This window comes from Camarhynchus parvulus, chromosome 18 (assembly GCF_901933205.1).
Source record: "Camarhynchus parvulus chromosome 18, STF_HiC, whole genome shotgun sequence".
Lineage (NCBI taxonomy): Eukaryota > Metazoa > Chordata > Aves > Passeriformes > Thraupidae > Camarhynchus > Camarhynchus parvulus.
In genome coordinates this window covers 5,972,240-5,988,351 of record NC_044588.1, presented here as the reverse complement: position 1 = coordinate 5,988,351, position 16,112 = coordinate 5,972,240, and the positions used below count along the sequence as shown (strand labels likewise).

The following is a 16,112-nucleotide window of genomic DNA, read 5'->3' as shown; positions in this document are numbered from 1 at the left end:
AAAGTGACTTTTGATTTTGCTGTTAATTTTGTTGCCTTGCCTGATTTGACAGGCACAGTGGGAGGACTTATTCAGCAAAGCTTCGTTGAATCTTGTTGCCATGAAGAAGTCATTCTTTGGCTCAGTTATTTTCCTGTGCCGTCGGCAAGCTCCTGTCAAAACACCTGTTTTTCTGCCAGTAGATGAGACCAACTATAAGTGGGTTGAATCCTTAAAGGTGAGAATTCTTGTGTCCTAGGTATCTGAATTTCCAAATCATTATACTTTCTAAATCAGATGTTTAGTAGTGTTGAAAGAAGAATGTGTGTGTGTGTTGAGTTACTTTTAGTAAAATAGAAGTTACTGATCTCTGCCAAGGATATGAGGGCTATTTTCTTTGTAGTTCCTAGTAAAACAGTTTGGGGTTTGTCCTGTAGGAGATCTTGGCTGACCCATCAGAGAAGCCTGTGTGGTTGACTGCCACCAGTTGTGCGAACTCAGGAATTTTGGGAATGGTGAACTGCCTTCGCCTTGAAGCAGAAGGCCACCGAATCAGGTACGCGAGCATGCCTTTGAGCGTGCCATTTGGGAGATATTTGTGTTAGCTTCTTCTCAGACCTATAGCAAAACAAAATGACAACTCTTGTCTTCAGGTGTGTGTTCATTTCCAACTTGAACCCTTCATCTGCTGTCCCACCCACGAGTCTTTCTTCTCTGGAGATGCAGAAGAATCTTCAGAAGGACCTGGTGATGAATGTGTATCGTGATGGGAAGTGGGGCTCCTTCAGGCATCTTACATTGCAGCAAGGTACAGTCTTTGAGAGCTGAGGATCACTTGCAAGGCCTTGAATCTGAATGAACTTTGAATAGAAAATGAGTAGCTATTGTTCCTACGGTTACCTTTTATTATTATTTTTAATGAACAATTTTGAATTCTTCTGCTTCAGCTCAAAGTGAACAGTAGAACACTGTGGTGCCAGGAGGAGGGGTCGGCTATTTAGGGCATCAGTAGTATTGCAAAGCAAGAAAGGGCTCTCTGGGTAGCAAATTGCACAAGGAATTTACTCATTTTGGAAAGCACATACCTTTGTTAATATGTGTAAGTTCTTACTGTTCCTTCTTCTGCAGTACAACCTCAGGAGCTGACAGAATATGCCTATGTAAATGTGCTAACTCGTGGAGATCTCTCATCTCTTCGCTGGATTGTCTCCCCACTTCGACACTTCCGTACAACTGATCCCAATGTTTTACTCTGCAAAGTCTATTATGCATCTCTCAACTTCCGGGACATTATGCTGGCCACGGGGAAGCTTTCTCCAGATGCTATCCCTGGTGAGTTAAAGTTACACTAAAAGGATATGTATTGTTGTTCTAGAATTAATCTCTTGATTGTTAGTTATGCACTGGCTAGATTGTATGCCAGAAAGCATGCTTTTAAGAAGGAAGTACAGCTCTGCTGCAGGGCTGTACACCAAAAAGTTCCCAAGTTCTACTTCCAGTTACAGTTCCATTTTTTCCAATTAACAAACTATGCTCTGAGAAATGTTGCTTGCCACATTGCACAGATACCAAGTGTGAGATAAAATATGTTGATAGAGGTTCCAGAGATGGACATGGTAAATAGCAAGGTGAGAATGTCGAAGTTTCCTTTTGCCGTGCTGATGGACATGCTTGAATTTCAGGGAGGAAAAATGCACAATGAAGTAATTGCCTGTTTACAAAATGGAGGTAGTGCTAGCTTCATAGCAAGTTAAGAATTAATGTAATGTGTATGAAATAGTTTTAAAATATGTATTTAAAAGAGAGGGGATGGAGCATGTTAAAATTTAGTGATTTGAGTGGGGCTGGGTTCCCCTTCATGAGTGAACTGCTTGGCATAATGGAAGTTGCCTCTGTGCATGGCAGAAGGTTGGAAGTAGATGATCTTTAAGGTCTCTTCCAACACAAACCATTCTATGATTCTGTGACTGATGTTTCTGCCTAAAACAGGAATTATCAAAAATTCATACTTTGCAGTGATCATCTTTCTAGTTTATGTATCATTCGTTTTCTGAGGGACAGAATTGCCTCTGAAACAAGGTGTTTTCATGAAATTTCTCAGATGAAAACTGGAAACTAATGCAATATCATCAAGGATAAGTGCTCATGATTTAATGAGACCAAGTCCTCTTCCACTACTCTTGCAGTGAGCCATTAACTATTGACAATTTATGAACTGTGTACAGAAGAGACAAATCTCAGAGGTTTAGACTTTCAGGGACTGCTCCTGTAGAACAGGAATTTTAGAAGATAATTTTCTTTTTTTGTAAAAGGTGTTAATATTCTTTCAGGTAACTGGGCTTTGCAGCAGTGCATGCTGGGCATGGAGTTCTCAGGACGGGACACGGCTGGAAGAAGAGTAATGGGATTGCTGCCAGCAAAGGGGCTGGCCACAGTGGTAGACTGTGAAAAAAGGTTTCTATGGGAGGTGCCTGAAAACTGGTAGGTCAGCTTCTGTTTTCTGGCTAAGATTTGCCTTCCTGCTTGAGGCTGATGACAGCTCTGATCAAACCTGAGTGCTGCACAATGGCTAGATTCCCCTCTGGCAAATGTTAACAGGGCTATAGTGTCCCAAGCAACTGTAGGATTTTGCATTAGATTCACTGCAGGAGTTCAGCACTAGTTTTTGTACAGTGGCTTACACAAGGTTCTCATCTTTTTTTGCGCTCTTAGCTTCACATGTTTCAGTATACACTGGGATATCAGTGTTTGTTATGTTACTGGTTAGTTACTGAAATATTTTTGCGGAATAATGAAACCTGTCTGTGTTTGGCAACTGTGGTAGTCTGCTGTATGATCGACACTTTCTTATCTATCTTTTCTATCTATCTTATCTTACACTTTCTTATCTATCTCAGCAGTGGAACCTTTCTGTTGCAGAAAGGTGAATTTCATCAGGAGAATCTAGTAGCCTTTCCCAAGGCTAAAGATACCTCTTCCACTTTGCTCTTTAGGACTCTAGAAGAAGCAGCTTCAGTGCCTGTGGTTTATGCCACTGCTTATTATGCTTTGGTGGTTCGAGGTGGTATGAAGAAGGGTGAGAGTGTCCTGATTCACTCTGGCTCAGGAGGTGTGGGCCAAGCAGCCATTGCCATTGCCCTGAGCATGGGCTGCCGTGTCTTTACTACTGTAGGTGAGTACTGAGGGCCCAAAGTCATGGGGAGAGAGAGATTATAGCTAATAGAGGAAGCATGTGTGTGTACACATATAGAAGTATATATACCTATTTAAGTATATACTTATTCCCCTCCCAATGTGGTCTGCTGTAGCTTTGATCTAGTTTCCAGGCTGAGAACTGGTTACATAGTAAATACAGCTACTGACTCTGTGCTTGAAAATTCCGCAGCACAGTCAAATTTATCTGTCTCTGTACATTATATAATCAAAAGTCTGGAAGAAGATCATGGCTTCCTCATTTTACATTTAGTAATATGAATCTAATGCCTGTCCATTGAAAGGCTCTCATCTGTTTCTGGTCCTTGCTCTATCTCATAAATGAGCAGTAGCAACCAGACAGCCTTTGTTCTAGAGTCTGACATCTTGAGAGACTGAAAGCCTGGAGATGGCTTCTCAGATTTACAGTCTTGGGGGAAGAATGTGCAGTGGAAAATGGGCTGTTTCATCATAAAAATGAAATTAGTGACATCTTTCAACCTGTCTTCTACTTCTAGGTTCCGCTGAGAAACGTAAGTATCTCCAAGCAAGATTCCCACAGCTAGATGCTAATAGCTTTTCCAGCTCCCGAGATACTGCCTTTGAACAACATATACGTCGAGTTACCAACGGAAAAGGTGAAGTTCAATAAATATTTTTCCTTTTTTTGTCAGCTAAGCCACATTATCAGTTGTGCATTCTAAAGACAATATGAGTCACTAGAAGACAGGGTTAGACTCTCAGCAGAGTTAAGTAGGTGCTTCTCCTTTCATTGCAGGTGTCAACCTTGTGTTAAATTCCTTGGCAGAAGAGAAGCTGCAAGCCAGTTTGCGTTGTCTTGCTCGACATGGGCGCTTCTTGGAAATAGGCAAATTTGATCTATCTAACAACAGTCAGCTTGGTAAGATGGGGCATTGGGAAGCACCTCTCATTAGGTTTTAGCTCCTGCCCAGCGCCCCTATGTGCCCTTTTCTGCAGGACAGCTCTCCAGCCTCCCCAAAATTTATACTTAATGTCTGGTGTTACTAGGGCTCAGGTGCACAACTGACATTTGTTAAATTTTGTATCACTTATGATTGCCTGGTGTTCCAGTCTATCCAGACCCCTCTGCAAGGCCTCTTGTCCCTCAAGGCAGTCAACAGCATCTAACAGTTTTGAAGGCACAGGGCAATATAACCCTGATTTCTCTTATATGGGAAAAAATTTTTATTTTGTAAGGTGATGTGTCAGTGAAAAATTACAGCAATGTTCTCCTGTTGTAGAATGATTGCATATAGCGTTGCCAGCCTGCTTCCTTATTCTAATTAAATTTTAAAAATCCTATCATATTGGAAAACCTTGCTGTGAGGAAGAGTCTCCTGTGGAGGTAGACATGATGTATGTAGGATTATAGCTCCCCTGTGACTCTAACTCAGCTGTCACTAGACAAAAAAATGTTCTTTTTAATATCAGACTGACCATGATATAGCTTGTCCTCTCAACACACAATTTTTTGGAGTTGCATTTCTGTGAAACTGGTCTGCTTGTAAGAGAACAACATAATGTTATGTATTGGAGAATATATGCAAGAATGAGTTTGGAAAATGTAGAATTCAAGCATCTGACTGCTTTACTCCTGTAAGCTGCCCAGAAATGTTTCTGAAGCAGAGGGTAGGCTCCATTTTGAGATGTCAGCAGCATCAGGTCATAACCAAGTTGCTTTTTCTAGGAATGTCTCTCTTCCTCAAGAATGTGGCATTTCATGGGATCCTACTAGATTCAATATTTGATGAGGGAAACCAAGAGTGGGAAGTAGTATCAGAGTTGTTGACGAAAGGCATAAGAAATGGTGTAGTAAAGCCCCTGAAGAGTTCAGTCTTCAACAAAGAAGAAGTAGAAGCTGCCTTCAGATTCATGGCACAAGGAAAACATATTGGCAAAGTTATCATCAAGGTAATGCAATAATGATTTTGATTCTCTGATACCGCTGGCCATCCTCTGGTGACTGTTGGATATTTTGATCCATTTTGAGTTGACCGTCTATGCGTAGGGCAGCACAGGGTCAGTTTTTACTGCTGACACTGTCACAATTGTAACTGTCAAGTCTGGCACTGATTCTACAAGGTTCATTCCCATTGACTGGAGGAACATAGCATGAAAAGATGATAGATGAAAGATGATAGATGAAAAGAAATGCATTATGTATCTGATTATCTAATTGCAACTACCTTTTTTGTGTGTGTGTGTTTGTGTGTTGTTTCTGGTTCTTGGTTGGTTTTTTTTGTGGGGGAAGGTCCAAGAAGAGGAAAAGGAGTATCCTTTAAGAAAGTCTGAACCAGTTAAAATCTCCGCAATCTCCCGAACCTCCTGTCCACCTACGAAGTCCTACATCATCACAGGGGGCCTGGGAGGATTTGGGCTGGAGTTGGCACAGTGGCTAGTTGAGAGAGGAGCACAGAAAATTATACTGACATCTCGTTCTGGCATACGAACTGGTAAGCAAAAATTGTAAGGGAACAGGGAATATGACTGCCTTTCAACAGACCTCAGTTTGTAGTTTCTCTCCATTTTAAGTGTCCTATTGGTGACTAATAATGTCTTGATCTCTTTTCTTTCCTGTATTATCTCACTTCAAGCTGTTGTCTCCTTTTTTGTAAAAGAGGAACAATCTTTTCACTTGACATTTTTTTCCAATTACTACTTTCCCCCTTTTATGCTTCCTATTTTTATCAACCCATTTTCTCTCTTATACAGGTTTTTTTCTGTAGCCTTTCTTTTATCTTTTATGCCCTCTGCAAAGTCTGGCTACCTCACTGACTTGTCCGCTGGCTGTAGCATGTTAGATCACATGCCACAAGGAATGGCCTAAAAGCTGCTGGTTAAAGATACTTTGTTCCTCATGTATGGATGCTCACTCTTGCTCCTTAGATAGCTCATGTGTAAAGATGAACCTTACTATCTGATAGCATCCATAAACATTTTTACTCAGATTTAAGGCATTAGTTTGATTACAGTGGCAGCATTGAGATTTATCAGTGATAGTCTTCAGTATTTCCTCATACAAATTCATTCATAACTCAAATCCTCTCTGTCTCTACAGGTTTCTTCTTTCTTTTGGCAAGTTCACAATCACACCACTTGTATGTACAAACCCATAGATCAAATACAATTTTTCAAGTTCTGGTTGTGCTACTATAATCTGTTGCTTTGCTTTAATCTAACCAATTTTCCCTATCTCAGTACCCAATTTTTTGTTAATTTCTCTTCACAGTTGTATTTTTTTTTCCTTCCTTCCCCCCACCACCACCCCAGCCCTTAGGTTCTCCCAGTGCTGTTCTCCACTTTATCTGTGTAGAATTCTGAAACTCAAATGATTTCTAGCTGCTGTTGAAATTTTGTCCAATTTTTATCTCATAGCTGAATCAGGAATTATTTAGCTATTCAGTCCCTGTCTAGTCAGAGAAGCATAAAGGAGCAGTTTAACCAAAGCCTTACGGTTGGAATTCTTCATCAAAGGCACTGTCCACCTTTATTTCGTCTAGGTTACCAGGCTAAACGTGTTCAAGAGTGGAAGGCACTGGGAATCAAAGTGCTGGTATCTACCAGTGATATTGGAACACTAGAAGGAACACAGCAATTAATAGAAGAGGCTTTGAAGCTTGGACCAGTTGGAGGCATCTTTAATTTGGCTGTGGTAAGTGACAAAAATGCTTGGGACTTGTAAGAAGCGACATCCATTCATGTGACTTTTTTACTAAAGGCAGTCAGGCTGCATACAATTTTAGTTAAGTTCTCTGTGTTTCAAAGGACACTATGCTTTGGTCCTGCCTGGTGACTAAAGGCTTATGGGTCTGTTCCCTTGACCTGAGAAGCAACAGTATTTGGCCAGTGAGTTCAGTTCTGTGATGAGACAAATGTTGTCCTAGCCTCCTGTAGACAAGAAAAATCCCATGTAGAGCTTGCCAGAATTTCTGCAGTGTCAATACAGAAAAAATACTGAAAAAAGCAGAGTTGGCAAAAGGCATACTTTGGGATATTCCGGATACGTCTGTGCTATGAAGTTACAAAAATACGTTGTGTAGTGCTAGCCTCTCATATCTCAAGCCATGTGACATATTTAAACAGAGAAACTGGAGACACTGAAACTACACTTTGTTTTTTAATCCCTCTTCCCACCCCCCATAGGTCCTTAGAGACGGCATGATTGAAAATCAGACCCCAGAATTATTCTGGGAGGTCAACAAGCCAAAGTATTCAGGCACCCTTCATTTGGATTGGTAAGTGTCTGTAGAAGGGACAAATAAGAACTGTTTTTAAAGTCAAGGAACTGACCAAGCTTAGTTGTTTTAGTCTTGCACTTGCCTTTGACAATAATACACTAAGCAGGGTTTTCTGATGGGGTTTCTCCTGCTCTGTTCCAAGGGTGACTCGTAAGAAGTGTCCAGACCTGGACTATTTCGTTGCATTCTCCTCTGTAAGCTGTGGAAGAGGAAATGCTGGGCAAAGTAATTACGGCTTTGCCAATTCTACCATGGAGCGTATCTGTGAGCAGCGGCATCATGATGGACTCCCAGGTAAGATGACTTTACTCATTGCACAGTATAAACTATCTTGCCAAACATCCAGATGAGGACCAGCTCACCAGAAACCTGTGCACTTATCTGGAGTTATAAAGTCTGTTGAAGGCTGTTTTCTGCTCCTAGATGTTACTCTGAGTCATTCATGTGTGAATGAATACTCACCATTTAACAGTACAAAGGAAATGCAGGCCTTAGCATAGCTCATTATTAAGTTCCTTTTTTATTAACTCACTCCTGTTCCTGCCATGTGCTTTAGTTAGCTGCTTAGTGTGTTCTTCTGATTTCTTCTCCAGGCCTGGCAATCCAGTGGGGAGCCATTGGTGATGTGGGTATCTTGATGAAGACAATGGGAAACAAAGACATTGTAGTGGGAGGAACAATTCCCCAACAAATGAGCTCATGCCTGGAGGTGCTCGATGTTTTCCTGAATCAACCTCATCCTGTCATGTCCAGTTTTGTCCTAGCAGAGAAGGTCTCAGCGAAAGCTGAAGGAGGTAGTCAGCGGGATCTTGTAGAAGCTGTTGCTCACATCCTGGGTAAGTGCTGTCACTCAAGTACTACTGGATGGTGCCTACTTTCTCATTACTTTTGGAAAGCAGTGGTGCTGCTGTAGGTCCTCTGCTCAGCATCTCTTCCTGACCTCCTGTGGTGTGGCAATGTTGCTGTTGTGAGACTGTTTGCTTTTTTTTTTTCCCCTTTACACTGCTCCTTCTCTCAAATAAGGACTGTTTCTTTCATTTGTTTTCCTCCGTTAATGTGTTTACATAGATACGCATATATACTCCAGAGTCTTGGGTTTTATTTAGTGAGCTGGTACCTTTCTCCAAATGGAGAATCAACAGGAACAGCCCCCAAGAGCAAAATTCTGGGACAGCACGTAAGACAGTAAATACATAACTAACTTCCTGAGTACTGTTCCAGCTTTCAAATATCCAACTTGATATGTCCCCATGCCACAAAAAATAGCTTTTCTCTACTTATTGCTTAACTGGTATTTTCCCTTACCAACTCTGTCATCCCATGTGAACATCTAGTAACCATAGCTTAGCTATGCATTACAAGTGCCATGTCCTTCTGTCTGTCTTGAATCTGCTTTCTTTTACCATTGTGTCTCTTATTTTTGTGTTGGTACTGAATAATCGCTGTCAACTCTGTCTATTATGTCCCACTTCAGTTGTCTCTATTGCAGACAGAACTGTCTAGTGACCCTTTGTTTTCTACCAAAAAAGGTGCTGATAAATGAAAGACAGTCTCCTGAGTGTTACTTAAGGAGTTGTGTGCAACTCACTGACAGCAAATCTGATTTCTCAGGGCAGATGGGGCTTTTAGAAGCAATAGGAAAGGGTCTGGGAAACCACACCAGCTACAGGGTTACTTGGGAAGAAGAGAGTATGAAAGCAACAAAGGGAGGAGCTAGTAATGAAGCCTAATAGTGGGAAGGGTGGCAACATGGGGCTGCACAAGGTGGAGGAAGGGACAAAGAGCTGAAGATGCAGGTGTTATTATGAGAGGCCTTCTACAGGTAAGGAAGGGGTGAGAGATTGAACAGTGGGAAAAATGAAGGTGAAAAGGGAAATAAGGCCTAAATGTATCACCTCCTCCTCCAGTGTTGTAGACATCAAGTGTTGCAGCCAACCGTCACTGACACTGATAACTTCAATCTCGGTGTAGCTGAGGATTAGATCTAGGACTGCAGTTTTCAATTAGAGCTTCCAGTGTGTGGAATCTGTCTAGCTGACTGACTGATCTGTATTTGGTCTAGAGCTGATGTGAAAATATTCACAGCTATTTAGTTGGGACTGAGGTATCCCCTGTCATAAATCTGTTCACATTAATATGTACTCTAAATACTAGATCCCATATGACAAGGTGGGGATTGTAGAAGAGGTGGTTTATCAAAGTACTAGATGATCCTGAAAGGTAAACTGCAGCTCTACAGCTGAAGTTTATTGAGAGATAGAAGAGAGTGGAGAAGGCTGCTAGAGAGGCCAAGAGCTGAAAAGAAATTGGCCTTATGCTAGTATGCTCTTTTGTTCTCAGGGGTCCGTGATGTGAGTAGTCTGAATGCTGAGAGTTCCTTGGCTGACTTGGGCTTGGATTCCTTGATGGGTGTGGAGGTGCGCCAGACACTGGAGAGAGACTATGACATCGTTATGACCATGAGAGAAATTCGTCTCCTTACAATCAACAAACTGCGTGAACTTTCTTCAAAGTCCAAGACAGCAGAGGGTAAAGTGTCTGAATTAAGGTTGCTACCAGTCACCTGAATCCAAATAATTAAGCTTCCAATCTGTTGCTTTCATCTCTAGTGACATAAACCTCTATCAGATCATAAAATAAGGTTATAATTGAATAGCTTTTAAGTGACAGACATGTCACAGAAGTGTTTTGACCACTAGGACAGGCCCATCATTTCTGGGAGCAGGGTGTACAAGCAAGGCAATTGTGCAAGCTGCTTTCTTGCTTGGCTAGCAGCTGCATGCATGAGTACTCTTATGTAGCTATGTGTGGGATGCAATTTGAGACCTTTCACTTGTCTGGGGAATAAACAATGTAATGTCGCACTCACAGGAAGCTAAAATCATATGCAGTTGCTGCAGAGCAATTGACAGTAGGAAGATTTCTGCTTCTATGACCTGATGATGTAGTGAGGCAACAGGCTAATCTAGGGCAGCCCTAGCCCTGAAGTTGTCCTTTAGGAGTATGGCTACATGACCAAGACTGACCCTGAAGCTAATTGGGTTTGTCTGATGTGCTTTCCTTCAAAGAGCTGACCTCGTCCCCACTGATGAAGGCAGGCCCAGGCGAACCTCCAAAACTAGATTTTAACAACTTACTGGTGAACCCAGAAGCGCCAACAATCACTCGTCTAAATGATGTTCAGAGCATGGAGCGCCCTCTTTTCCTTGTTCACCCCATTGAAGGATCCATTGCAGTTTTCCACACTCTGGCCTCCAGACTTCACATGCCCTGCTATGGGCTCCAGTGCACAAAAGGTATCTCAGTTCTTCAGCATCTTGAATTTGCAAACATAACATTCTGAACTGTAGTTGCTTTTAGAGAGGGCTTTGTTTCTAGACTATTAAACTTGGAGGAACAAGTATCAGGCCTATTAGTCTGCAGAGGGTCATGTCAAACATCCCTGGTATCAAGAGGAATAATGGATGAAATGGAAGAGTTTACATATTCAAAAGTCAAAGCATCCTGTTCAACCTGTCCTTGGAAAGCAGCAATATTACTATTACTTGTCCTAAATGCAAGTTGTTAACAATAATTTAGTAATTTACTTGCAAAATTACCTGGATGTTTCCAACGGGATTGTTTCTGAGTGCATGAAAACATAATTTGTCTCTGCCAGTGTCTTTTCACGGGTCTTTCTAACTCACTTCCATGTTCCAGCTGCTCCTTTGGACAGCATCCAAAGCCTGGCAGCCTATTACATTGGTTGCATGAAGCAGATACAGCCTGAAGGACCTTACCGCATTGCTGGATACTCTTTTGGTGCCTGTGTAGCCTTTGAAATGTGTTCCCAGCTGCAAGCACAACAAAATGCTTCCCATGCACTCAACAGTTTATTCCTTTTTGATGGGTCTCATTCCTTTGTAGCAGCATATACCCAGGTAAGGGCGCAAAGAGAATCTTCTTTCTGGGGACCATCCTCTCTCATCAGGCCTCTTTTTTCTCAAAGCTTACTATTCTGGATATGAGCAATCTGAAAAGCTGACAGACTTTCACAAAGATTTTGGAAGACAGCTGTAGACAGTGGATGCTTAGAGATGGCTGAAGGGTAGAAGCACCTGACAGGTGGTCTTCATTAAATGGAAAGAGTTCAAGCACAAATGTTGCTCTTGCTATGATAAACCATAATATTAGTATGTCTTCTGGAAGATGCTGGTGCAAGTCAAGATCCGCTTGTAGTGGTGCGAGGAAACCTTGCTTAAGAGTTCCCTTTAATTTTCATTGTACTTTAGAGAATACTAGGCTCTTAGCAATTGCCACCTGTGGATTTGCTTTCTAGTCTGTCTTGAAGGGATTTCCTGCCTTCCTTTTTTTCCCAGTTCACGCCTTAGGTTCTATAATTGTTTTTATCTGACTTTTAATATCAGGCACATTCCTCTCATGTTCACATTCTCTCTTCCAGAGCTACAGAGCCAAACTGACCCAAGGAAATGAGGCCGAACTGGAGACTGAAGCACTGTGTGTCTTTGTTCAGCAATTTACGGGCACTGAACACAATAAGGTACTGTTTCTTATCTTCGAAATCCATGTGTCTTGATATTGCACAAGAGGGTGTATGTTCTTTTTGTTTAATGGAGATAAATTCTCAGCTGTTGAGACTAATATGAAAAAAATTTTAATATTTCCAGCTGCTGGAGGTTCTTCTACCCCTGAAAGATCTGCAGGCTCGTGTGAATGCTGCTGTAGACCTAATAACTAAGATTCATACAAACATCAATCGTGAAGCACTCATCTTTGCTGCTACTTCATTTTACCATAAGCTGAAGGCTGCTGACAAGTATATACCAGACTCCAAGTATCATGGCAATGTGACACTGATGCGGGCAAAGTCTCGCAACGAATACGAGGAAGGGCTGGGCAGAGACTATAAACTCTCAGAGGTCAGTCACAGCCCCACTGATGACTGTTGAATTTCTTCTGGTATTTGGGGAAGCCAAAGGAAAGCATGGGAAATCACCCTCACTGAGAAAAAAAGGACAAAACTAACCTTTAAGAAATTATTGTTCTGCAGCTGCTGTGCTCCAACAAGAATTAGAAGTCTCCAAAAGCAAATAAGTTTATTGGTTTCAGGCATTTTCTGTGGGTAGTGAGAGCCAGAAAGTCTTGCCTGTATATAGGGTATGTTTTCTATAGCTGATTCTTGCAGCTCTCTAGAATGACTTTGGATAATAATAATGTTAAAAGAGAGCAATCTCTTTTCACTGTAGATCCTGAAGCTAATTCATGGAATGAGGGCAGCCTTCTGAAGAGCAAGTGTCAGTCTTATGACAATAAAGCCAGCTTTTTCTCAGTTACCTTTTTTTCACTTAAAAGCTAGTAGTTAGAAGTGGGTTTCTTGTGGTCTAAAAAAAGTTGGGTTTTGGCCCATAGTCCAGATAAGGTCACTGTTCTTCAGCCCCTGCTCACATACAAGGCTTAAATTGGTGCAAATACCAGGGAAAAGGAAGTGATTGTCAGAATTCCTTTCCTGCTTCTGGCATCTCCTATCCTTTCAGATATCTAACTTAGTCATTATTGATTCCAGGCTAACTTATACATTATTATAGTTACATAATGACCTTAAAGGAAGATTTCTGGTGGTGGGAGAAAGGGGGGGGTTGGGGGGGGTGTGTTTATTTTGTTTACTTAAGGGCTCGGAAGTAGCTATTTTATCATTCATTCTTTGATATTGTAGGTAAATTATTCTTTTGGTGCTAGGTTGGTTAACTTCCTACCCAGCTTATATTTGAGTGGATCACCTGTCAGCTTGTCAGACTATTGTGCTTTAAAACACTGGTTCCAAACAGTGCATCACAGCTGATCTGTGAAAATGTGTCAGAGTAAAACTGGTGCCATTTTTAACTGAGTTCAATAGAGACAGTGGTCTAAATTATGAGTAACTTGGAAGACTAACAAAGTGGCTAGGTGACCAGCTGGTTGTAAATTGTGAATGAAAAGTTTTTCTTTTTCATACTTACGCAGGTATGCGATGGGAAGGTATCTGTCCACGTTGTTGAAGGAGATCACCGCACCTTGCTGGAGGGAGATGGTGTTGAATCAATTATTGGGATCATCCACAGCTCACTGGCAGAGCCACGTGTCAGTGTCAGAGAGGGTTAACTTCTACTTCCTCACTGTCAATGATGAAGAAAATGCCAACAACATTCCTAGTTATGACAGGCCCCAAGGAACTCTTCCTGTTCAACATCTCATCTGCTCTGCTGCCAGAACTGGGAAGTCCAGCTGGACTCAATTGGTCTTTTTCTGTCTCTTTCTTGCTTATCTTTTCCTTTTCCCACATTTATGGGTTCTATCTCCTTCCTTTCCTATGGCTGTTTTTCCCCCTAGTCTCCCTGTCCATGTTAACTGCTGTGCTGTGACTCTGTCACTGTGCACTGCAGTGAGGGTTCCCCACACATGGTTGCTTCCTACACTCTTGGCAGTATAAAAAAAAAAACAAACAAATTTAGGAGTAGATTTCTTGTGCTTTATGTTGTTTTTGTCTTAACAGTATTCCAAAGGGTATGTGATAGCACTTGTTGACCAAGCCTAGTGAACAGGGAGAGAAGAGGAGCTGCAGCTGATTTTGGAGATACTTTTTATCTGTGAAGAATCTGTCTGCAGTTTAGGTCAGAAAGAGAATTCCATTGAGGGTTTTGTAACTATATTTTTTAATTTGCTGTATTCTGAGTATTTATTGTGTCAAACCAGAGACTTCTTACTTGGTTTTAATTTATTGTGGGTTACAGGAGCAAAGAAACATCCTTTTTTGGAGGGGAAGGTTTATTCTACAAGGGAAAGTTGCCCATCTTTGAAATAATCTAATTTCTTGTTAGTTTTGTTGGGTATTTTTTTTCTTTCTCCCACTGCCCTTCCCTTTTCAGAAAGCATTAGGTAGAAGAAAGGGTTCTTGCCATCATGTACTCTTCAGGGGAGAGAGGGGCCTGGGGTGGAGTGTTTGACTGATGCTGCTGTATTGAACAGCCATAACTTGGGCATGATAAAAACAGGCAAAGCTGTCCCTAGGCAGGTACTTTGTTTATATTTGTGCAAGGTTCTGTGGCCTGCTCTATCAGAACCTTAGTAAAGCATTAAGATTATTGCTTTACCTTATTCCCTCTCACCTCCAGTCTTGCCACCCAATGAAAAATTTGGAATGGGGAGGGCGGGGAATAGAATTCCTTAACAATAACTGAACAAATCCTCCCATCCCTGCTGTCCCATAATCAAAGCTCAGGCAAACATACAAGTATCTACCCAAGGCCCGTATATATTTTATTTAGCACAGGGCTTGCTTAAGCCCTGTATTCATTTTCCTTTTGGTAGTGAGACTGGAAATCCCACATAAGTTAGCTAAGTAATCAGTTTGATAGTCTGATTTTAAAATACAGTAGTACCTGTTTAAAGGAAATTTGCATAAAATTGAATTGAAAAATTTCTTGACTTTGCTATGCTGGATCTGTCCTTTCCGAAATCAGTAAATCCTTGTTACACTTATGATACAGAGGAGACCTGGGTAGCAACAAAGCACCAGCTAGGAAGAGCTATTGTGCTTCTCCAAACTGCTGTAAAACCCCTCTTCTCTCCATTCCCCAGTAAAGTATTCTGGTGGTACAGGAGCATTCTAGTGACAGGAACAGATGGCTCTTCACTGCAGGTTCTGACCTAGTGTCTTTTGCTTATACCACCCTCTGTTGATAGTGGCTGGGTTAACTGATTTTAGTTTTATAAAGTATTTCTTTTGTGAAATTGAAATAAAACAACATAATGTCAGCTTAAACCATTTTGAAATGTCTTGTTCTTTTTTCTTTTTTTTTTCTTTTAATCAATATTTTGGTCTGAAGAGTGTCTTTTTGGCTTTTCTAGAATTAAACAGAATTCATCACTGGTTGCGTTTTGAATTCTTTTCTACCATCATTTCTTAATCCCATGTTTCATCTGGAGTCTCTCACTTCTTGGTATAAAGCAAAAAAACTGCTGCTAACATATCTGATTTGTAGTCTATAGAAATAATAGTAGTAATAATAATGATGAAAATAATAACAATGAAGGCTTAGTATTCTGAAGCGTGGCTTGTTGTTGCCATGCTTTTGGTACCTTAGATACAACCAAATTACAGCCATAATATTGAAGTGGGAACTTTTAGATGGGCTTCTATTTGCAGTATTGGACAAGCCATTAATACTCCTGCCTCAGTTTCCCTGTCTGTAAAATGGGACCACAGCATCTGCCTCAGGGCCTCTCTGAGGGTCAGACAGGCAATGGCTGTAAATGCTCTGAAGTTTTAGGTATGATGTCTAAGTGTTAGACAGTAACGGAAAGAGGAAAATGTCTGCTGTGTGAAGCATACTGCATACTGATACTGGAGTGGCTGTATAAGCTGTGTGCGTACACCATGGGACTTCATGACATCTACTGCCCACTGTCCCTGCACCTGCTGGCATTGGGTACTACAAAAAACAAAACCAGTGGGGACTAGTTGGTTTGGTTTAACTTCTGGCAGTTGTAGTGAGCCTGAAAAAAAGGGGAAAGAATCCTACTTTTGTGTTGGTTATATTTAAAACTGGAAGGAATAAGAAAGGATTAAATGTAACGCAAACAGGTACAGTAGTGCTGTGCTAATCTGTGCTAATCAGATGTGTGTAACATCTGAATGGACTGTGC

The 16,112-nt window shown here is 41.3% G+C and overlaps 1 protein-coding gene across 1 annotated transcript in view; it reads left to right on the top strand.

The window, feature by feature from the left end:
- FASN (fatty acid synthase) overlaps positions 1-15,228 on the top strand; it is a 41,006-nt gene extending 25,778 nt beyond the window's left edge. Inside the window, exons 24-43 of the mRNA XM_030961851.1 lie at positions 53-217; positions 417-535; positions 633-787; positions 1,108-1,311; positions 2,310-2,460; positions 2,973-3,151; positions 3,690-3,809; positions 3,950-4,072; positions 4,880-5,103; positions 5,444-5,645; positions 6,693-6,844; positions 7,336-7,427; positions 7,573-7,724; positions 8,024-8,266; positions 9,771-9,959; positions 10,499-10,726; positions 11,130-11,350; positions 11,872-11,970; positions 12,098-12,349; positions 13,431-15,228. Coding sequence (XP_030817711.1) covers positions 53-217; positions 417-535; positions 633-787; positions 1,108-1,311; positions 2,310-2,460; positions 2,973-3,151; positions 3,690-3,809; positions 3,950-4,072; positions 4,880-5,103; positions 5,444-5,645; positions 6,693-6,844; positions 7,336-7,427; positions 7,573-7,724; positions 8,024-8,266; positions 9,771-9,959; positions 10,499-10,726; positions 11,130-11,350; positions 11,872-11,970; positions 12,098-12,349; positions 13,431-13,568 — 3,408 coding nt within the window. The 3' untranslated portion in view covers positions 13,569-15,228. The remainder of the gene's footprint in view (positions 1-52; positions 218-416; positions 536-632; positions 788-1,107; positions 1,312-2,309; positions 2,461-2,972; positions 3,152-3,689; positions 3,810-3,949; positions 4,073-4,879; positions 5,104-5,443; positions 5,646-6,692; positions 6,845-7,335; positions 7,428-7,572; positions 7,725-8,023; positions 8,267-9,770; positions 9,960-10,498; positions 10,727-11,129; positions 11,351-11,871; positions 11,971-12,097; positions 12,350-13,430) is intronic.
- Positions 15,229-16,112: the final 884 nt, after the last annotated feature.